This window comes from Budorcas taxicolor, chromosome 13 (assembly GCF_023091745.1).
Source record: "Budorcas taxicolor isolate Tak-1 chromosome 13, Takin1.1, whole genome shotgun sequence".
Classification (NCBI taxonomy): Eukaryota; Metazoa; Chordata; class Mammalia; order Artiodactyla; family Bovidae; genus Budorcas; species Budorcas taxicolor.
This window is the reverse complement of record NC_068922.1, coordinates 40,729,777-40,752,813: the sequence shown is the minus strand read 5'-3', so window position 1 is coordinate 40,752,813 and position 23,037 is coordinate 40,729,777. Positions and strand designations below refer to the sequence as shown.

General features: G+C 51.5%; 1 protein-coding gene across 1 annotated transcript; it reads right to left on the bottom strand.

Annotated features, from left to right (window-relative positions):
• Positions 1 to 7,507: 7,507 nt before the first annotated feature.
• On the bottom strand, positions 7,508 to 16,331 carry PAX1 (paired box 1). The gene is made up of 5 exons (XM_052651248.1): positions 16,058 to 16,331; positions 15,005 to 15,634; positions 13,331 to 13,473; positions 12,580 to 12,802; positions 7,508 to 7,599 (listed from the first exon to the last, which is right to left on the bottom strand). The coding sequence occupies exons 1-5, from the start codon at positions 16,329 to 16,331 to the stop codon at positions 7,508 to 7,510; spliced, it is 1,362 nt and encodes a 453-aa protein (XP_052507208.1).
• Positions 16,332 to 23,037: the final 6,706 nt, after the last annotated feature.

Below are 23,037 nucleotides of genomic sequence, written 5' to 3'. Positions count from 1 at the left end.
CAGAGCAACCTGAAAGTTTGTATAGGAAGAAATGAGTCGAATTCAAATGGCAAGTGCCACTCTGGAGCTTCTTTCAAAAAAGCACTCTTGACAGGAAGGTGGCCACATTGATCATTATCCCATGGTTCAAATGACATGATAAGATGCAGGCGTATGCTTGGTTTTGAATATTTCAGGCATCTCTGATTATTTTTCAAGTTTCAGTGAGAACTGAAAACACATTGTTACCAGCACATTTTCTTTAAATTTTTATATTCATGCATATTGTAAGAAAAATGAAATCCATACGCTTATAAAAATTCATTTACACTTTGCACTTCACAATGTGTGACCAAGTCTTTTTATAAATCTTTTAATGTCTTTGTTTACTTTGGAAAGCATCCGGTTGTGAGAAAAAAAAGTCCAAAGACACACGTCAGAACCCAACTGCTGTATTCCATTCACATGCACTCTCACACACAACCAACGAGGCTACAGACTTGAGAATCACCCTCTAGAGCAAAAAAGCATTGCTAGGTAGGAAGACCTGGACAGATGGATGGATGGATGGAGGCGAACGTCACTAAAAAATACTTGATCCTACAGCTACCTTTTAAACGTTACTTTGTCACACAAACTTGGTGTGTGTTTTCCTGAGGTTCTGAGCATTTGTGGATTTCCTCTAATTAAACCTCAGCAGTAGATGAAGACTTCACCTACACTTCCAACTCCAAAGTGGACTTCTGAGTTGGACAGGGCATTTCCTTTCCTACAAGTCTGATGGGATCTTCCAAACGAGAAGACCTTCCATGAAACTCTTCCTGAAGATACTGAGTTGAAGGCTTTAGTGCTCTTTATGTCTCAGCCCAAAGGATGGAGTCAAGAATGGGGTGACTTTGTCTCCAAATTCATTTACTCAGCAAAGAGCAGGAAGATACAGCCAAAGTCCACCGTGGCTGCCACAGTCTGTGCCAGGATGGGCAGCTGAGGCAACAGGCTGTATAACCAACCCCTTTGAGGTCTCTCTGCATCAATTTCTAGCTTCCTAACATGAGGAAACATGGTCACATAACATCAACGTAAGTGGGCCTGTCACAAAAGTCTTCAGTGCAGTCATGATGGCTCCTGGGCTGTCAGTGATCCCGCATGTCTAGCTATATATGCAGTAAGTATTCCTAAGGTCTTGGTGACTGTCTCAGGGCTGTTGGATTTGATAAGTAGCTGACAACAGTGGCTCCTTCTGAGGTTACCTGACGTTCTGGTCAGCTCAGAGACTTGAGTGAGCAGTCTCAATGGCCTCTGTGCCTTTCACAAACCTGAGAGATAGCAAATATGGTCTGCAGGGCTGTGACATGATTAAATTCACCCTAGAATGTTGATGGGAAGTACATGGGGAAAAAAGGAGGAAAATGATGATAACAGCCCTAATAACGAATGAGCATGACCCAAATCAAGTCTCCGTTCTTTACATATGATCCAACTGAATCCTCACAACTGCCCAGGGAGGGAGCTATCAGTCCCATTAAACAGACAAGGAAACAAAGACTGTTGAGTTTTGCCAAAACTTGCCCAAAGTGACACTGCTGCTAAATGGTAAAACCAAGATTTGAACCAAGCCAAATCTGCCAGCTTCTAAGCCCCTGAATACCCCCATCTCCTCCTAGACCATCTCTTTCAGGGAGCTGTCCCACAGCTTATAGTCTGAATTTAATATCTATAAAAGCACAAGGTAAAGACAGAGACCCCCACCCCCACCTCATTTAATCTAAGGAAAAGATCCTCTTTACCCCCACCCATAAGTGACCTTTCAGGATTTTATCGTAAAACAAATGCAAAAGTGAGGAAATAGTCAATTTCTACCTCTGTACAAAAGATCAGCCCTTCTTTAAATGTGAATCATGATTTTTAAATAATTTAAAACTTCAAAAAGATGACTAAGATGCTTAAAATTGGGACGCTTCAAACACAAACTAATCAAAAGTATCAAAACTACACAAACACAGATAAAGTTTATTTCCTGAAGACATCTGTTTTGACTAGGTTGCTTTTTAAAACTCTTTTTTGCTCTAGATTTAAAGCATTGAATATATATGTATCTAGTAGAGTCAAATTTAGAAGTGAAATTTATCTCTAAGGTGATCTTGAATCTCATCTAATTTATTTGATAATTCCCACATGGATGAGCTGAGAAAATCTGTTTCCCACTCTATGACCAGCCTTTCCTGTTTGCTCCAGAATCAATGCATCTGATTATCAAGTACAACAATAATGACAACAGGAAGAGCACTATTCTTGTAAACAGGTGTTGTTCACAACTGGACAGGTTACCACTTGAAGAGAATGATGAATTTTTTGTATATTTAGTGTTATCTTTGTATTCATCTTTATCTTCCTGGAACAATGCGTGCTCCCCCTCGTGGCCAGAATGATACCTTCACTTCTTAGATCAAGTTAAACCTATTAAAACTATGCCAAAGCAGCTTTTGCTTGTTTTTTTGTTTTCTGTTTCACAAGCTTCAAGTTCCAATTCAACTCTTTTAAAAAATCAATTTCCTTTAATTCATTCAAATATCTTTCTCATTTTTTTCATCCAAGAGTTTTGTTGTGAAATTAAAACCATCTAGTTAAAAAATTTTGTTTTGTTATTTGTTGTTTAGGGTAAAATTAAATCTTATAAAACTAAAACCACATCCACCAGTGACTGGGAGAACTTCCCCAAAGGGAAAATTGTATGGCTAATATAAGACACTGGAGATAATCCATTCAGTCAATATATCTCACTAGAGAAAAAGGAAATAGAATGTTACAGGATGGAAATGTAATTTAATAGCTGAGTGAGCACTTGATCAGCTTATTTCATCCTCAAGAAGAAAAAGAGTGAAGGGAACCCAGGTGGTTAAATTGTAAGGCAGTTGAAATTCCATCACCCATGAAAACTGTAATTGGGATTCCACTTTTGGAATTGGCCAGCCCAGAAACAGATGTGTGTTCCAACGAGGATCACAGAATTCTCTCCTGGAGAAGAGCTCTTTAGAGTGAAACAGGGGTTTCAACTGGTTTCAACTCCAAAGACGAGACTAGACTAAATTCAGTATAATTGTTCCAATATAATTCCCAAGTTGGATTGTTACTTAATGTGTGGTTTTCCTTTTATTGCCTTGGAAAAAGAAGACAGTGTGATTCCTCCTTGCTCTGTCCTTTAAAAAAAAATCCAAAACCAGAAGAATTTTTTTAAGTTGAGATCCAACCGTTTGGCTAGAAATATCTCAGCCACAGTCAATGAAGCTATAGTTCAAACAGCAAGGTCAAGGTGAAGACCAAATACCATTTTGTGCATAATTCCTGCCCATTAAAAGAAAAGAATCAAATGTTTCTCATTACACAGCCTTCCTGGATGCAAGGTCCTTTCAGCTGAGTTCCTTGGGCATTTTCTGGCAAGATTCTAAATTTATATTATCCAAGCCTCACATAGAGCAGGTAGAGTTTCTTTTGGAAAAAAAAAAACAAACAAACCCAACCAATGTAATTCTAGCTAGAAAAACTGATGCCAGAAAATCTATAGTGGGCTTTAACCCAGACCACCACTCCATTAAATAAATCTTACCCTCCTTAACAGGAGTCAAGAAACAAGCAAACAGGGAAACACAGTTGTCAGTAAGTGGGGTCCACCCAGCAGAAGATTAATGCCACATAGATTTCGAATTACTTGGGGAGAAGTAAAAAGAATGCTCAGGCCAGTGCAGGATGTTTACATTTTATTGCTATCCATTATTTCTTCAAATAAGGGTCTTCCCCACCCCTTTGCCTCCATCTCTTTTTTCGACCTAGAGAGACAGTCTCCTTTAGAAGGAAAGGAAAAGTGCATTCTTCAACCCCTGGCAAGTTTAAGCTTCCTTCGGTGACCCACAGGACAAACCAGAATGTGTTTAGGAAGGATAAAGTTCTGTGTCTCCTGCCCTTTTGTTGGCTTTTCTTCCTCCTTGCCCCAAAGCAGCCACCTTTCCCAGGGAAGTTCTTACCATCCATTCTAAGCCCATCCTCCAATCAAGAATGCCACAAAATTTCATCTTTATTCATTTAAAGCATGGAGCTGGCCCTTTTTACAAATATTCTGTTTCTAATAAAACCCTGTTGATATGCATCTTTTCACAAGAATCAAGTGGATATGCTGGAGCTGGTGATGTGCAAAGATCAGACTTGCAGACCCCACCCATGTGCACCCAACACAGCACTAGATGAACCTGGAAAGTACATACACAGAAACAGAGTGCTGTTGTCTGCATTTTTTTTCCTGGAAGGAATCATTTAAAAAAAAAAAATGGAAACAACGTTCACCTTTAAGGACAGCGATGAGGACTGGAAGAATCTTTCCCTTTTCATTTCAATGTTTCTGTGCTGCTAGACTTTTCTAACAATGTATATATATATAACTTTCATTCTTTCAACAAATCAAAGGGTGACTTGAGTGACTGCACATCTTGTTTATTTTATTTTTTGGTACTTCTCTTCATTTAAAACATTTTATTCTTAAATTAAAAAATAATAAAAGGCAGGTGCTAGTGCAAATTGCTTCTGAGGAATGATTCTGTCTCAAATTATTCTATCTGATACAGTACTCTGTAATCTTACCATGAGTCCCCAGTACCTCCACAGAGCCATGTGGACAGAGAACGACAACAACAACAAAAAAAAATCCAGTCCTTAATGAGCTCTTCTGAAAAGCGCTTCAATTCTGGGTCCTTCCATCATTCTAAAAATGACTCTCCTGCCCTTTGTTAACCGCAAAAAGAATAATCATTCAAACAGGTGAAGCAACGCCAGGGCCGGGCTTCCAGTGACGTCACAACCTGGGAGGGTCCATTTCACACTCAGGACAACGAGGCTTGGCGAGGGTACAGGCCCCCTCCCCACCCGGTGGAGTAGCGGCTTCATGTAAGCCTGCTGGGACTTCCCAGGACCCACAGCCTCCAGGAAGGAGACAGGATGGATGCCATAGAGCGCACTGGCCCTGCGCCTAGATGCTGCATGTCCCCCCTGAATGTGCCCTCAGAGTTGGGAACCCTGGAAGACCCTCCCCCAGCCACACCACAGGAGGAACCACAGGGGACAGACTTGGAAAGTGCCACCCTTTGCACGGGGCATCCTCCAGCCTTCCTGGGCTGCATTTTCCAGCTCTTCTCACCCATGATCCCGGTCAACTCAAACACAGAGTGAAAAGTGGCAGAGCGGGGGCGGGGGCGGGGGCGGGGGCGGGGGGGGGGGGGGGGGATGACGGCAATGAGAGATAGATTCTTCTCATTTCTTCAAAAAAGGTGAGGCGCCTTCTTCCTGGCCGGAGGCAGCCAGTCCTCCAGGAAACAAGGAGGGGTGTTGTGAGATGCTTGGATGACTGACCACATAAGCTCATCTAAATGCTTTATCCCTGTTACCATTATGAGCAGCCTCTCTGCAGAAAATGCTGGCACAGAAGGCTGAGGACCCCAGGCTCCAAGTCTGAACCCCAATCTTGGTTCTCTGATGAGATGATGTCACCCAGTTTCCTTGTCCAGACCTTGTGATCCATAGCTTGCTGCATGTGGCCCAGAAAAATAAACTAGGTCTCTAATCCTTAATACTCCTGTCTACAAAATGGAACTTTTTTTTATAGGCAAGACACTTTGAAGACCTAGCAATAAAAGCCTCTATATGAAAAAAAAGGCAGATACTCTTTTCATTAATTTTGATGAATACCTCCAGCAGGTACTACTGAAGTAAGATGCACTGAAAATAATTTCCCCACCAGTTCCCTCCAAACAGACAGCTCCTCTTACAAGCAAAACCTTCAATTCAAAAATCTCTGCTGTCAGTTTTAGAGAACCAAACACAGGGAGGAAAAATAAAACAAGTAGTGGAGCCTTCTCTGCACTGAGAAATCCCTGGGTTATTTGATAGTTTCTTATAATTTTATTTAGCTTTAGAACTTTTTTTAAAGTGTTCTGAAAAAGTCCTTACTGCCTTCTTCCCATTTTTTTCCCCTCTAAGAATTAACTTCATTTTAGGATGGTTCCTGCATTCTGCCTTGCTACCATGAGTTTTCAGGGACCATCCCTGAAAATGGTCGTCTCCTCTTCCTTTCTCTTCTACCTCAATCTGGGTGGCAAGTGCTAAGGAGTAAACCAGTAAAAACAATTCCCTCTTAATAGTGTTGATGCTGGAAACCCAGAGGCTAAGTCAGTGAGACATACCTACACAATACTCCAGGCTGGACACAGACTGGCTTGCCCTTACAAAGCAGACTTTTAGATGCCTTCCTTTATTTAAAGGTAGCCATGGTTAACAGGTGATGTCAGACTCTCACCAGTGACATTTTTCTGACCACAAAGATTGCAATTTTGTGTGCAGGGTCCTACCGCCAGAGTGCCTGAACTTGGAAGCAGTGAACAGAGCTTGTGTTCTGCTCTAGAGGACACTTTCTGGGTTTTTCCAACCCCATCCCTTTGCAAACCAGAAGTCAGATTGCACCTTTGTACCCAGAAGCAGTTTGTGGTTTAAATTAACAAATGGGCTGACTCCTGAATACAGAAAAAAAACAAAAACAGTGCAGACATGTCTACCATATGCTGGACTCCCTCCTGTTGGGTGTGGAGGAGTAGGAGGGGACACTTCCAGGGTAGGAATGGTTTTCTAACCACAGAAAACACAAGTGGCCGCAGGTGCCCCCCTGCCCTCAACCTTATTTGGGGTGACACCTCAAAGGAAGCAAAGAGAAACCCAGTCCTTAGGCACTGAGAAGATATCCAGACAAGAATACTTCCAGATAATGTCCTTGGAGGAGGGAGGAGAAGGGACAGTTCACCGAGGCTTTGTTTGGGTTCATTGTGATAAAACATGAAATAAATGCTGCGGCTTCTCCAATTCCCAGGTTCGAGCCCCCGCCTCGAGTAGGCATGGGGGCCCCTGAGAGGTGGGGGCTAAAGACCAGAGGATCTGTCCTGTTCACCTGTCGAGGGGGAGGGGGGCTCTTGGCAAAGTGATAGGGCTGGGGGGAGCAGGGCCAACGAAGAGAGGCGGAGTAGTGACTAAAGGCCCAGGAGAGGAGGTGGCCGATGGGGCCGGACACGTAGACGGGGAAGACGCAGGGGGGGAAAGGAGGCTAGAGACAGAGGAACATAAAGAGGGCGAAGGTGAGGGAAGAAAGGAGGGTCGATAGGAACGAGATAGAAAAGGGAGAGAGCAAGGAGGCGTGGGAGAGCAGGCACGAGGGGGACGGAGGCAGGGTGCGATCGGCCCGGGACGAAGTCGGAAAAGGCGCTGGAGGCCGGCAGGCGAGGGAGGCCACGTCGGACGAAAAGTCGAGACGAGGATGTAACAGTCCAAAGCCAAAGTTCAGAGAAGCCGAAAACCCCGGAGAATGGAGAACGCGCGGCCTCCGGGCGCGGGGCAGAGCGAGGCCAGGCTGATGGGCACCTCGGCGGCGGCGAATCCTCGGGTGCGCTCTCCGCCGCTGCCTCCGGGCTCGGGCTCGGGCTCGGCTCGCGGAGGCGCGGCCCTAGGAGGTCGAGGCCGGGATGGGTAGTCCGTGTAAGCTCCCGAGGCCGTCTGGGGCCTTGCCGCCGGGGCTGGGCGGCTTCCGGTCGGCCACTGCTGGAGGAAGCACAGGGCGTCACTGTCGGGCGCGGCGCGGAGCAGGAGACCGGCGGACCGCGACGCCCAGCTACGCGGTGGGTAGCGCGGGGCCCAAGGGGGAAGGAGCGGCTCGCGCTCCACAGCCGGGCACTGCAAGGAGGCAGCGAGACTGGGCATCCCCTGTGCCCTCGACGGCCAGCCGCGGGAGCCCCTCGCCCGCCCAGCCCGGGCCGCGGCTCTCCGCTCAGGGCACTCCGGCAGATGCTCCATAACGCAGACCCCCTGCCCTCCGCGAAATGGCCTGGTCCCCACGCTGCTCAGGAAAGTGGGTCCGGGGCGCAAGGAAGCGATGCCGAACGGGACGGCCCCGGAATGGGCGGCTCTCGGATCCCAGACGTCGCGGGGAGGGAGTGGGGAGTTGAGATGCTCTCACGCCGCCTACCAACACCCCCCGAAACCCACCCCAGACCCCAGCCGGCACACCGGCTGGAGGGGCTGCCCGCGGACCAGGTCACTATCCTCCAAATAGTGCAGAGCTCGCTATGGGCCGGGGAAATCGAGTCGGGGCGGGTCACCAAAACGCCCCTCGAGGAAGTCCCCGGCGGCCTGGACCGACGTGGGCGGTGGTTGCGCATGAGGCGGGCGCCAGACTTCGTTCTGCCCTCGCGGCCCGGGGACCCAGCTGCGCTCGCCACGGTAGGCACACCGCGTCCTGGGGCGTGGGGCCTCCGGAGTCAGTGACTGTGGTCTTGCCGGATCAGGCGGCATTTTGCTCGTTGCTCTGTTGCTTAGGGTTTTGGGAAGGGGCCCAAGTTTTGCTACTGGAAGCCAGGAGAGTGACGCCACTATTGTGCAACCCCTGTTTTTCCCTTTCCCGACGCCCTGCAGCTCGGCTTCTGCACAAGGAGGCACAGGATTGTTTACACCTAAAGACGTCTATTCTCAACTTTCTTTTCCACTCCCCACCCCCCCCCACTCATGTCTTCCTTTAAAGGGAGGATCTGGGGGCGCCTCAGTTTGGGGCGAAGGGGAGTTCCCCATTGTTTACGCCCGCAGCAGCCGTCGCCCGGCGGCAAGCGCACTGCCCCTTTAGCTCCCGGAGCCGGGCCCATACTTCTGCACCAGGGGCGCGCGCGCGCACCGCTTTATGCAGAGGTGGCAAAAGGACCTGAAGACCTTTCCAGGACAGAACCCTTGTTCGCCCCTGCCTCTCAGCTCTCTTTCCTAAACACAGTTGCGGCCGCTCAGCCGACTGAGTTTTCAGATTTTTTCATTCCACCCACTACACACACTTGAAGGTGAGGGCCTGTTTAGAAAACATCTCCGGAGTAGGAGGTTTCTCAGCCAAGGGCCGGTTGCCTGAGAGACAAGCGGAAAAAAAATGAACTCGTGAAAAACAAACACCCAGAAGGCCAGAGACAGATTGCACTCCACTCTACGGGGGTCGATCCTGCTGCGGTGTTTTTACCTCTTCCCCGACCAGTCCCTCCCCATAAGACCTCTCCTCCCCTGCGTCCCCACCTCCTGGACCCCGGGCGCCAAGAGCGCGTAAGGCATGCTGGCTTCGCAAGCTCGGGCCTTTCGTTAGGCGCGCTGCAAACTCATTTAATCATAATGGGCAGGATGGGGACAAGCTTTTTTAAAAAATATTGGGACTTCGATTCCACGGCTACCGGGACCCTGGGGCGGGGCGGGGAGGGGAGGAGGAGATGTCAAGGGGATTCTGAAAAAGGGTCTCCAAGGTCTTATGCATCAAAGGAGACGCCGGTTGGCGGCAGTGGCAGGCTCTCAGGCCGACGTCTGCGCCCTAATACTCCTGGCAAAGATAGCTTTTAGGATCCTTCAAGAACTAATCCGGAGCAGAGACGACTGGAACAAGCCTCGAACTGTCTCTAACAAATAACAAAAAGACACATTTTCTTTGAGCCTATGCAATATCTTATAAATGTGATTTCCAAATCTTTAGTCTTTCCAAAAACTGGCTGGGAAGGACCTCAGAGCCGGGACACTTTGAGTTTCTACAAACCCGGTAAATACCATTTGTCTGGTGGGGTCTGTCACCTGTCTGGAAAGAGAAGGAGACGGTCTTGTCTGGATAAACGTGGAGATTCCTACACAGAATGTCGTCGCCCATTCACATGTAGATGAAGTGGAACTTTCCTGTGCTCACAGCCCTCAAGAATTAACGTTCCCTTTCACCAATGGGAAATGTTAATCACACGTTCTCACCTACATAATAGGGAACCTAGACCCCCAACCCTTTACCAAGATAAAGTTAATCAACTGCAATCCATAATTTGACATCTGAGTAATCTTATCTTAGCATAATAGTTAATGTTCACCTGCACCTGATTTGAAGGACATACTGAAATATATGTCTATACACATAAAAAATATAATATATATTGTCCGTGTATGGACTAGATGATCAAACGTATTTGTTTTTACTGAGCATTGATGACTTTCAGCTAAAAAACTGCTTTCTTACTGAAGAAGTTCAATAAATGTTATTCCTACTGTTCTGATGAACTGAACAATGAATGGTAGTAAACTGTTTTCTGGGATTGATTTCTTTGAAGATAATTTTGTAAGCAATGAGTAGAAAATTAAAGGCAGTGATTTGCATTACTTTGTAATTTTTCAAAGGCCACTTGGAGGATGGGGGGCAATTTTTCAAGTCCGTTTTTTTCTGCCAATGAGAAGAGTAACCATAACCCAAGTCGGTATGTAATTCTCATTATATGTTCTTGTTCAAATGCAAACACTTGTATGCCAGCTGAAGAAATCATTCTTAATGATGGACCTGATTTATTCAATGACCCGTTACCTGGATCTTTAAAGAACTGTCAGGATCAGGAAATTGTTATTAATTTAATAACGAATGTAGCTGATTATCGCTGCAGATTTGGGAAATGGCTGGGATGCTCCATGATAGGAAGTAAAAATACAGGGTCAGTCAATGACTCTGGGTTTTTTGTTTGTTTGTGTTTGTTTTTGTTTTTCTGGCTGCTCCATCTGGGATCTTTCATGTTTCAGTTCTCCAACCAGGGATTGGACCCATGCCTCCTGCAGTGGAAGCATGGTGTCCTAACCACTGCACTGCCAGGAAAGTCCCGGCTCCGTATTTCTGAAAGGAAGGTATCTTCTAAAGAAAATCAACCATCAATGAGTTCCCCCTTCCACTTCAAATTAACTGGATTTAGCAGCTTCCCCTCTGGATTATTATCTACATTTCATAACTTGTTTCTAATGTAGTGCTTGACATGTTCCACGACAGAGCGGCTGTTTGAAAAGGACCTCATCGTTCTGAAGTTAGTGAATCCTTTTTCTAAGTCTTGCTGCTCCTTGGGGTCACCCCAGGGGAGATCATTTAAATTTTTGGCTACACTTTTCTAAATCAAGTGAACTTGCTTAAATGTTTAGTCTCATTAATGTAATTTGATAAGTCCCATTTTGATTTCTAATTCAGCAGAGAACCTCAGGTGTCAAGAAAACAGTGGACTGGAGTCCAAGGACAAGGCTCTGAGCAAAACATTTCCCTGAGACCCTTTATCTGTCCATAAAGGGAAAGCTTGAAGGAGCTCTGAGTCTGGACTTTTAAAATCCCCTTTACTTGGATTTTCCTGTAAATGAACAGATGGAATTTAAATTATTTAAATTAAATTTGAAGCTTAAAGGAGTTCTCATTCTCAATATCTGTAAATTGATATCCCAGAATTTTTGTGCTCCACGAAAGGTGAAAATATTTTTTGAAAACTTTTGTTCCTCTGCGTGACTGTTAACAGTGACATCTAGTCCCTGCCCCGTCTCTTTCACGGATTGTGCTATTACGTCTCAATGAAACTATGAAACTACTTGGAAATAAAACTTTTTGCCTGGGTGTCACCAGACATGCCTGTCCTCTACCTATGGATGCCACCTGTCCCCACTTCTGCCTGGGTGAGTATGAGGCAGGTCAGCTGCTAAAGGTCCCTTGGGTCATCTGGAACATCCCTGTGGCCCATGCTGCCCCCAGGTTTGTCTTCAGCCTCCTTTACAGGGAGGCTGGCACCCCGCCTCCCGGGGATGACTCCTTCCTTTCTCTAGAGGAGCCGAAGCTGCAATTTTCTGGTGCCCAGAACCCAGAAGCGGCAGCTTCAAAATTGGCAAATCCTGTCATTCTTTTCACAGTGAGGAAAATGCAGACTCAAGGGCAGATGAGTTTTTCCCAAGTTGTAGGAAAAACTAGAACACAAAGATCAGTGTACGAAGAGGCCCCTCACGCTGTTGACTGTCAAATACCTCAAATCTGTTAGTTGGCTTATCAGAGAGCAGATTTATGGAGGAGGGGGTGGGCAAGATGGCAGCGGCAAAAGAGGTAGAAACCCCCAGCCACATTTCCTGCAGAAAGGTGGATCCCCAAAACCACCACACACAGTTGAGTCTAGCCTGTCTAGCCTTAGAGGCTTAGAACTGAAATGCTCTCTCCTTTCCCAAAGGACGTGCTTAAGGCGAGGCCAGGGCCTGATGGGGGGGGAGGGGAATTAAAAAAAGAAACTCGGACCTGGAGGAAAAGACGGGCAGGACACGGAAGAAGCCCGGAGCAGGTCCAGCCCACCTGCCGGGCTCAGGTGCCACTGGCAGGTCCACAGACAGTACAGCCCTGCAGGCCACAGGAAGCTGCCCCTGGAGGGTGCCCTCTAGACCTTTCTAGGGACAGAGAAACGAGACTTAGAAAGAGGGGACTCTTTTTCTCCACACCAGCTGGGGAGACAGTCCTAGCGCCTCTCCCAACCTCCTCCTGCCTTTCTAGGGACACAGTTTACACCTGTTTAATCTACTCTGAGAAGTTAACAGACTGAAAGCATAAACCGAGCGAAGAATCTAGGCCAGTACCCACTCCAGCCTCTAGCTGTCGGTCTCGCTGTCTGTCTCCCCGCTTTTCTTCCAGGGACCCTTCCTAGCGCTCCTGCCCGCCGCCCTCCTGCCCGCTGCCCGCCCGGCCGCACCCCTCACCTTCTCGGTTGGGATGCTTGAAGGTCACGGCTGCCGCGAGCTCCCCGCCGTGCACGGTGACGCTGGCGCCGGGGGGCGCCAGCGGGGGACCCTGCGCCGGCGGCCACGGCGGGCCCGGGGCGAGGTAGCCGCCGGCCGGCGAGCTGTACACGCCGTGCTGGTTGGAGGCCGGGTAGGCGCAAGCCGGGAGGAAGCCGCCCACCGCGGAGAGGCCGGAGGCCGACTGCGAGGAGAGAGCGCGACAGCCTGTCACCAGCAGGCGACCCCCCAGGCTTCCCCAGCACAGGCAGTTACGGGAGGGGTCGGGGGCGGGGGATCCTCATTCCCCCTGCTGTCTAGCCATGATTCCCACACGAAGCCTGGCCTCTAACTGTCCTGGAAAGAACTCCGGCAAAGTGATGCCCACTCCAACTCTAAAAGTGCTCATAAAAGGTGAAGGGGTCAAGGGAGTCACCATCCGGAATTTAGAGAAAGGGAGTCAGTCCTCTTTTGTGTTAACTCGTCCCAGCTTTTTTAGCAAAAAATGTCTTGGCCAAAATGCAATTCAATCCCCTTGAAAGCCAGCGCGCCTAGGAAAAAGAGAAATATGCCCGCAGATGCCGGGCCAGGCAGCCAAACCCTGACTGTCTCCCCAGCTCGCTTCCCCCAACCTCGGAGTAGTGGGGGGGGGGTCTCTTCTTTTTCTCTCTAACCAGCCCCCAACTCCTCCACTCGCCTGATGAAGGACGGCTCTTTCCCCGCGCTCGGTTACCTGCGTGTATTTAATGTCCGTGTCTAAGGCAGGTTTCTCGAGCCCATTCACAGCGGGGCTGGCGGGAAAGGCCGCGCGGTTCACTCCCGCCCAGTCTTCCATCTTCGGGGAGTAGGCGGCGCCTTCGCTCCCCGCCAGGGCCCCTGCGGGGACACAGGACGGATTAGAAGGGCATGTGGGCAGCCCTCTGCCAGGACAGGCGCACTCGGGCCTTCAAGTGTCTACCTGGGATCCAAGGGCGAATCCAGGGCTCCTCTGAACCTCCAAGGGTCAGATGCGCCCACGGCCCCAGGTTTCGCTTTTGCTCCCAGCGGCACAGGAGGGCAGATGGGCCTACTCCTCCCTCCCCTCAGCCCTCAACCCGCTTCCCGCGAAACAAGGGATCTCCAGCCGGTAGACAGCTGGCAGCCAAAGCTGGCGACCTCGGCCCAGGCCGCCTTTCCGCTGTCCAGAGATGGTGCCCCAAAAGGTCCAAGTTCAAATCCATACAAGGCTCAAAAAAATTACACGGGGTTTCTCAATGTCTCAAAAAGCATCTGGAAGGCTAGAAGCTGTTTCTGTGCAGAACTCCCTGCAGAGACATCCTGGGTGTCCTGAAACAAGTGTCAGCTCAGCCACCCAAGAGCGTCGGGGGACAGGTCTGCTCCTGGCGCGGGTATATGCGAACGAAACTGAAAGAAAGCTCCAGAACTGAGCTCAGGCCTGGCCAGGTCACCTCCCTGCCAGCTGCCCGTGGGCTGCTCCATGCAAAGCTTTGGCCTGAGCCTGAGGCCCAGGCTGAGTTTGAGCCACAAGGAGAAACACAGCCTGTGCACGGGCCTGGAGACGTGGCTCAAGGCCGCTGGAGCTAAGCCTTCAGTTTCATCCAGGACGCCCGCCCCTCCTCTCTCTCTCTCAGGCTACAGTGAATTTTGCCTCTTACCCTCCTGCTGAGTCTGTTCGCCTAGGAACACAACATTCTGCTAGGGGCAGGGGACAGTGCAGAGACTCAGGGCTCAGTTCCGGCCCCCACCATTCTCCCGAGCCCACATCAAAGCTGCCCCCAACCCACCTCCTCTCCCTCCACACCCAGACAGATTGCTGAGTCTCATTGTAGGCCGAGGGCAAATCCATGGGCACTTCCATCCTAAGGACGGCCACAGCCTGTAGGCGCCTGTGATCCAGGTCTCAGCCTCAGGACCTGCAAGGCTGTGGGGCCTACTGGAGACTCAAGTCACTGGGCCAGGTGGACCTTTCACCCTTTACTCAAAGAGTCTTTGGGCCTGGGAGGGACAGAGCCCTTTCCGGAATGATAAGGGACCCTGGAAGAAACTAGTCTTAAAGAAAATGTCGCAGAATTGACTGCGGTTTGTTTGGCTTAGATCTGGTGATAGGGGTTTGCATACTTTTTGCAAGAATGAAAAAGCGCAATTTCAGGGCTCTGAATTTGTGGTCAGCGATTGCTCTTCCATTTGGGAAAATATTTTCCATATTTGTCATAAAAAGTTCAAGATGTCCGAGGACTCCCACAGAAGGCCCCAGGACCCTCAGCCTCCCTGGCCAGCCCGGAGCCTTCCCCTGAGCCAAAAGCGGTTGGAGGAGCCCCGGTGAGAGTGATCCCCTTACCCACACTCCTGCCCCCCTCGCTCCATTCTGCCCCTTCCAGGAAAGCTACCGAAGGCCGGCGCCACTGACCTGTTTGCTCCATAAACGTCCGGATGCCCAGGATGTTGCTGACCGAGTGAGCCGAGGGCCATGAACGGGGGATGCTGACGTGGCCCGCTGTGCCAGGGACCCCGTGGTGGCTGCCCATCTTGGCGCCCGTGGACGACACGGGGCTGGGGTAGGGGTATTGGTAGATGTGATTGTACGGGAGCGCCGGCTGAGGCGGCGGCTGCTTGCTCGCCTCGTAGGGCCCGGGCTGCGCCAGGCTGCCAATCTTATTGCGCAGAATACGGCTGATGGAGCTCACCGAGGGCACGTTGTACTTGTCGCAAACGCCGTCGGCCAGCAGCCGGTCGCGGATCTCCCAGGCGAAGATGCCGGGGTCACCCTGCTTGTAGTCCCGGATATGCTTGACCACGTTGGGGGTGGTGACGCGGGGTTTGCTGCCCCCGATGGCGCCGGGCAGGATGGAGCCCGTCTCGTTGTAGCGCGCCAGGATCTTGCTCACGCAGCCGTGGGACACGCGAAGCTGCCGGCTGATGTCACAGGGTCGGATGCCCAGCTGCGCCAGCTCCACGATGCGCAGGCGGATGGCGTTGGGCAGGGGCCGGCCGTTGACGAACACACCGCCCAGCTGGTTCACCTCGCCGTAGGTCTGCTCTGCGGACGCGCCCGGCCAGAGTGAGGGGAGGGGAGAGAACACCGGAGGTGAGCCGAGGGTGGCCGCGCGGGGACAGGGGCCGCACCCGGGGCGCCTCCGACGGTGACCGGCGGCTCCTCAGAATCCCAGCGAGCAGACCGCGTCCGGTCCCGGGAGTCAGCATGCGCGCAGGGGCGGCGAAGGGGAGCGCCGCGCGCTCCAGCCCTCCGTGCCCTTTTGCGATCTCTGGCGCGTCTACTTGGAACATCCCCTCCCGATACTAGCCGAGCGCCCCCTCCGCTCCCGGGACTGGGGGCGTGCGGAGAACGCAACCGGTCTGGAATCCCGGACCAGATCTCCCCGGGAAACTTCGGACGCGAGGGAAGGGAGGCGCCGGGACACCGCCGCCCCCGCGCCCCCCGCCTCGTCCGCCCGCCCCTTACCCATGGCGCGCGGGCCGGCCGGCTGCCTGGCGCCGAGGCGGCCGGGGGTGGGCCCGGCGCGGTCCGGGAGAGCTGGGGCGCCGCCGCCGCGGGAGAGGCATAGAGGGAGGGCGCGCGCGAGCCGAGAGCCGCGGCGGCCGGGCCGCGGACTGGAAGAGCGCCGTGCGCCGCCGCCGAGCGCGCCGCCGCCCGCCCCCGGGCCCGCTGCCGCCGCCGCCGCCCGCTCCCAGGACACTCTCCACGCCCGCGACCCCAGGCCTAGGGTGAACTTCATCCGATTAGGAGAAATTCGTCTGACCGGGAGGCTGCGGAGTGCGGGGATCAATTTGACGTGTCCTCCACGTCAATCTCGGCAGTCACGCCGGAGATTCGCGAGTTGGCAGCTCATTGGTTCCCGTCACTGCGCCCCGGCGCCCCCTTCCCCGCCCTGAAACTCTACCCCTCCTTCCGTCCTCCCCCCTCGGCCCTCCCTTGGAACCCATCCCCCCCCTACACACACACACACACACACTCGCACACACGCACACACACACACACACACACAGTCCTAACCCGCGCCAGGCCTGGGTCCTTCCACTTGTTCTAGCTCCCTGGGAAGCCCCTTACCACTAGAGTTTTCAGAATGATAGGATGGGCTAGTCATTTCAAACTGATTAGTATTAATTAGCAGTAGTAGGCGTCTAGTCATTTCAAACTGATGAGTATTTATTAGCAGCAGTACTAGTCTTGGTTTTAGTTGTGTTACTAACCTCCCCTGCCATTACTACTAAGATAGCTGGGGATTAAAGTTGATGGTGGCAGGGTGCTCAGTATGGGGCTACCCCTCGTTTCCCTTTCCCTGGGCAGCCGCTAGTGCCCCAGCCTGGGTCACGAGGGCGCCCCAGTAAAAGCAGCAGGCTGGTGCAGGGTGCCTGGTCAGCAGACCTGAGGCATTTGGGATGGAGTGACTCTAGAGTGTCCCATTTCTGGCCAACACCTCAATCTCGCTCTCAGAAAATCTTCACAATGTTTGACAGTTACCCACTCCTTGGGGGTAGTGTGATTTCAGTGATGTGAGAGACACGCATTCTAGACTCTGTCCCCTGTAGACTGGCCCACCCACTTGAATTCAGGACACAGGTCAGAAAGGGATTCTGACCTACGGCCCCCAGAAGAGGGTCCTGGTGCTGTGGAGACCCCAGGGGCAACCTGCTGGCCCACTAGAGGACACAAGCTATAGCTCCCGTTCTAGGCCACTTCCCAGCCAGAATCCAGCATCTTTCCATGCTGAGGCGGCCTGGCGTCACCATTCACTCTGCATCTGCAGCTTCCAGGGGATCTTTGTTAAACCACTGAGTGGTCCTTTCCCTGTCAGGTAAGTGGGGTTTGTGCAGCCCTGAACTCTCCGTCCTTAGTATTAACCATCACCTCCTTTCTGCCTTTCTCTATCCTGAATTGTAGTTTTCCAGCCTGTGTCACTAACTGTGGCAGTCCCAAAAGGAGCCTAGAGGTGGGGACCAGGAGTGAGGAGGTGGAGGAGACTAGTCCTGGGATTTCTGAGCTTGGGACCCTGCAAGTTCAAGGGCACTAAGCTGAAGGCGGGGGCGGGTTGGAGGGAGCCTAGGAAAAGCGCCGGTTCCCAGGGATTCCCATGGACTACCAGCTCTCCTGAGGAGGAGAAAAGAGTCTCCCACCCCCTTGGTCCCAAGAGTCCAGTGCTTGGGAGCTGGTGGAAAGCTGCACACAGCTGCAGTGATGCTACTGGAGGTGCAGACAGACCCGATCAGCACATTCTGGGGAGCAGCGAAGGCTGAGTCCCTGGGAAACGAGAAAGCCTGCTGGCTCCTAAACCAACTGTCCGAATATGTCAGTTAGGAGAGGCTGAATTAATCCTGGCTCTGGGGAAGAAGTGCGCAGGTCCCGGCAGGTGATTTCAAGAACAGTCTTTGGACAAAGAAAAGCCAGGTTCAGAAGAGGTGAGGACTCTCCCTTCCTGGAGCACAGAAATCGTAGTGCAGCCTTGGGTTCCGAGTACTTCAGAGAGGACACCGGACCGGGCAGAGGAGCGTCAGAGTACACTGGTGAGAGGTGGGGTGGGACTATTTTAGAAGATTAGGCCCCTCCACGACCCACGACCGTACAGCGTCGGGTTCGAGGAGAAAAAGTGATTTGGATGAAGATGGGTAACCGAAGCCAGGAGCTCTGAAAAGGCATCGAGCGAAGAAGACTGAGCACGCAAGGGACCTGGGGCCCTCCGAGGCCACCAGCAGTGGGGCAGCCCCGCAAAGATCTCTCCAAGTGGTTTTGGAACCTGTTAGCTACTGATCTAGACTTTTGTTGCCTGAATTTCAAGTCGGGCGCCGCGGAGGACCGAAATCGTTTTATCCCTAAACCCAGGAAACGCAGCACCCATCACCCGGTGTGCCCTCAAGACAAGGTGAAGCAGCTAAAGCCATTTCTAACCCTCGCCCTGGCCCAGTTCCCCGCGGCAGGCGCACTCAGCGAACAAATAAAGCTGGGTACCCGAGTGAGAGCCGGTTCTCCCCAATCGTCCCATCAGGGGAGCATCAACCTCCACTTCTGTGCCAGTAGACAGCGAACCCGGGAGGGCATCTTGAACCCACTCCCCTTGGAGAAGACCTTTGGGGAAAAAAAAAAAAAAAAAAGACCTTTGGGGCTGGAGGAGACGCCAGGAGGATTAAGCCCGGGGGCTCTATGGGGTGTCGGAGCTCCCCACCCGGGCCCTTACTTCACATTCCACATCTCTTGCACCCCGACCCCTCCAGCCGCCCGCCGCCTGCTGGGGACCACACAGAGCTCCCCGCGACCCGCTCCCGGCCCGCCGCCGAAAAGCTTACAGTTTGTCGCCCCCTGACGGCAGGCAGCACTGTTCCACCGGCTCCCGCCGCGGCAGTCGGGACTGGGGCGAGGGGGCCCCAAGGTGGGCTCACGGAAGGAAAGGAAAAGACTCTTCCCACCTCTCGGGATGCAGCCTGGTCTCCTCGGTGGCAAGGGGCGGCGACGTGGTCGGCGCTGAGAGCGCAAAGGTAGAAAATAGCAAAGCTTGCGCGGGTTCCCACGTCGCCGCTGGGCTGGGCTTGGCTCTGTTGTTTCGAGAGCCCGGGATGCCGAGTGGAACAAAGTCAAGAGAGGCTAGGCTCCGGGGCCGCGGGGCCGCCGCCGAGGACCCGGCGCCCGCTGGGACCAGGGAGCCGACGCGCCCCTCGGGGCCCGGACGCCCTCCTGGCGGAGGACAGCTTCGAGGATCGCCGAGTGGCCTTGGGGACTGACGCGGGTTTCTTGGGCCAGAAGAAGGAGAGGCAGTCGCGTGCCAAAATCTTAAAGCAAACAGGAGGCTGCCGGTCCTCCCGGGAGGCAGGAAGGGCGGCGGGTGAGTGCCCTTGCGCTTTGCCGCCTGAGCCCAGAACATGAAAGGTAAGGCTGCGAGAGTCAGAGGTTTGGTGCCAAGGTCGTCCTTGGAGCCTCAATCACCCCGTTTCATGTCTCCTGCGCCGCTTTGATATTTTGGTGGGGCTGTTTCGGAGAGCTATTGGGGGGTGCCAACGAAATGTGCCAGTCACAATAGAACCGGGTGTTCCCCGGGGCCCGTGCATCGCAAAAGCTTCAGGGAAAACCTAACCTGAAGAAGGAAGTCCCGCTCGGGTCCCGCGAGGCTGAAGGAGCGACCGGGCGCCCTTCGGTTAGGCGACCGCGACGGAACACAGCGCAGAAGATAGAGGCGGCATTCCCGGAGGACCCCGGGCCGAGCCCGCGGACTAACAGCAGACGCCAGTACCCTGCCGCCCGGCTGGGCCGCCGGACCATCGCCGGCTCCGAGGGAGCGGAGACCGGATCCCGGGGCCTTCCTCCGGCGCGCGCACCCCAAGCCTGCGAGCTCGCGCGCGCTCCGGGAAAGTCCGGGCTCCACGCACGCCTCGCGCTTTTGCTGGGATTTTAAGAGCACTGTGCCGGGGGTCGCGTGGTTTGGAAAGCAAAGTCAACAGACTCTCCGCTTTATTTTTAAATTTGCTTAAAAAAAAAAAAAAACCAAGGCAGGCGACACACGTGCTTTATGCAGCAGGTTATAGTGTTCCCCACCTCGGCACAGACACAGTTTTGCAAAGGCGATCCCGCGCACCACACTTAAAAATAGGAACGAGCAAGAAGTGGTCAGCTGCACCGAGACCTCAGGGAGGAAGAGCGAAGCCAGGTCAGGGAACTGCAAACCCCAGGGAACGCGCTCACAGCGCACTAGCTCGCTGGATAAGGGACTATGAGATAAATCAACGGAACCCCACCCAGAGTGATCGCGGCGTTGGGGACCTGGGGGCGGGTAGGAGGGAGGAGGACTCGCGGCTGAATTGGCCCCTTTGCCGGCGGCCGCGCGGACTCACAGGTAATGCGGGCGGGTGCGTCTCGCCCTGCACCTGCTCCTCCACACTGGAACACACACACCCCCCAGACCCCACATGGAAGGTATTGAAGATAGTGCCAAATGGCAATAAAATAGAGCTACAAGGACAAGGAATATCGACGGCTTCCATTGGGTTTGCTAGTGACCGCGCTGGCCTTGAAGTTGGTTGCCTCGCATTTCAGTCTCCAGCTTGGAACTGGGTCGAGCTGGCAGTGATGGAAAGAAGTGCCATATACCTGGGGGCTGACGGCGGGGGTGTCCTTGGAAATACAAGAGGAGAGGAGCAAAGAAATGTCTTTCTCATTTTCCCAAAATGAAATGAACAGACAAGAACACGATGAATAGTGTCCGCTGAATAACGAAACAGTTCCCCGATTCCGTTCAGAGGCGGAGGGAAAAAAATCAGAAAAACAAGACCAGCCCTGAAACCCTCATTAGAAACACATAGAGGGAAATAGAACTTTGCAAAGGACGATCTGAGATACTTCCTACCCTGCAATGCAAGGATCTGCCTTCTACATTTATAACATTTATTTTGGAGTAGAGACATTTTAAATGTGCATTTGGGTGATAAAAATTAACTACAAGAAGCCGGTGCCCTGCGGCAAGAGATGGTTTCTTTGAGCTTTCTGAAAGAGCAGCATCTCTTGACTCTTGTATGCAAAATCCAGAATTTCCCGCCTTTCCCTAGCAATGGGCACGTCAAATAAGTTTCAATTTCCACTTAAATAAAATGATCTTAGATCTATTTCATTTCATTCCAGCGACCAAGAGCCTCCAAGGAGTTCTCCAGGCGCTGGACAAAATTCCACCTCTGCAGTGAGCTCTCAGAAAATGTTTATATGGCAGTGCTAAGAACCTAAACAGCACTATTAAAATGGAAATGTTTGGGAAATTTAAAATGTCCATGGGGCATATCTCCTGTACTGGGTCTGGGCACTTGGAGAAGGAGACTAAGAGTGGCCACAAGGAGAGAGGACAGAGATGGCATTTTCAAAGGGGACAGACAGGGTGATGGCAGCTCTGCCACAGCATGCACACAGGTGGCAGTGGGTGGTTGAGGCTCTCTCACTGCCTGGTGGATGCCCCTGTGGATCAGACTTGCTCTGCTACAAATATTGACATGTGTGAGATATCCATGCAGGACAGCCTAATTGGAACCAGCTTGAAGTGTGCTGCCCCTTGAATGCTTTGGAAATTTCTGATCCTCCATGGACATGAAACCAGGAGAATGCATGAAGGACCTGGAAATGAAAGGACGTGTAGAGCCCTTTTCTTGAACTAAAAAAAAAAAAAAAAAAAAAAATGCCCATTCAGTTGTGATTTACCTGTATTTGTCTGATTTCTTATTAAAGATCAGTCCTCTCCAATCTTAAACACACATACACACAGACCATAATTCAAGCGCTGGAAACAGGGCAGTTAGGAGGTTTGCTCTAAAGAACTCTGAAACCTGCTGGTAGAGGGTTTCCACCTTCTCAAACAGACAGTGAAGCAGGCATCCTTTGCAGAAATCCGTTTCTTGCAAGCTTAAAATTATCATTCATTATTTATGGTAATGATTTTACTTGCTGAACCCAGCATACTACTTGGAAATATTGCTGTTTTGGAATAAAGGCTTTTTTCCAGGCTTGTGGATTGATTTGTTTAGTGTAAGCTTAGAAGTCCTGAAGGCCTTTGAAATTGCATGTTCTCCTCAAAGTAAGGTCTCCTTCACGTTCATTTCACATTTCGTATGTACATCCCTATGTTATCTCTCCCTGCAGTGCCATTTACATCATTTTCTTGCCAGAAGTCAAGTGTCTTTTATGATGAACTTTCTTTCAGGCACAAACGAGATTTTAACTTGTGAGTAACTTTTCACTGCCAGGCTACTTGATCACTTTTAACTAGTTATTGCTTGATATCTTTTTCTCTGTAATTGCTGCACTATCTCAATGCCTGCCATATACACATATATATAACATGTCCGCAGCTCGGTGATGGTTTTAATTTTCTCCCCCTCCCCCTTGTGTATGGGCGATGGGGTTTTATTGAAGACCCGTAATGCCTCCGGTTTTGATTTAGTGTTTTGGAGTTTGTGATCTCATTGCCCGGTATGGAAAATATTAGACAGGGTCTGCAGATTGCATGAAGGAAAAGACCCACATCACCACAGTGGGCTGAGCATTCGTCCCCAGCGCCCCAGCTCCCCAATAAGCCAAAAGTGCAGCCATTGAAATCAATGCTGAGATTTGTGTCTTGGATAGAGGCCCCCTCAGCCAGCCCTGCCAAAGCAAGGCTTCTTGAAGATGCTGATTCTCCCCAAGGCTGCACTTTGGTCACCAAAGGAGCCTTAGAATGTTCTGATACTCGGGTCCCACTCATAGAGATTCTAGCTGAATTTTTCGGGGAGGAGACTGAGGGTTTTAAGAGCTGCCCAGGTGATTCCAATGTGAATTAAAGGGTTGAAAATATCCACTTTAGAGGGGATGATGTAATTCGATGCTTCCTGCTTTGCAACTGTTTTCCAGGATGTAGGACTGGCTGGCAAGTGGCCTGCCTCGCTCACCTCCGTGGGTACTTTTAACATGACACATGAAAACAT

Coding starts and splice junctions, on each gene's coding strand:
- PAX1 (XM_052651248.1), bottom strand. CDS start 16,331: ATGAAGTTCACCCTAGGCCTGGGGTCGCGGGCGTGGAGAGTGTCCTGG. Junction 13,474..15,004: donor GACGTTTATGGAGCAAACAG/GTCAGTGGCGCC, acceptor GTGTCCCCGCAG/GGGCCCTGGCGGGGAGCGAA. Junction 12,803..13,330: donor CGGACATTAAATACACGCAG/GTAACCGAGCGC, acceptor CTCTCCTCGCAG/TCGGCCTCCGGCCTCTCCGC.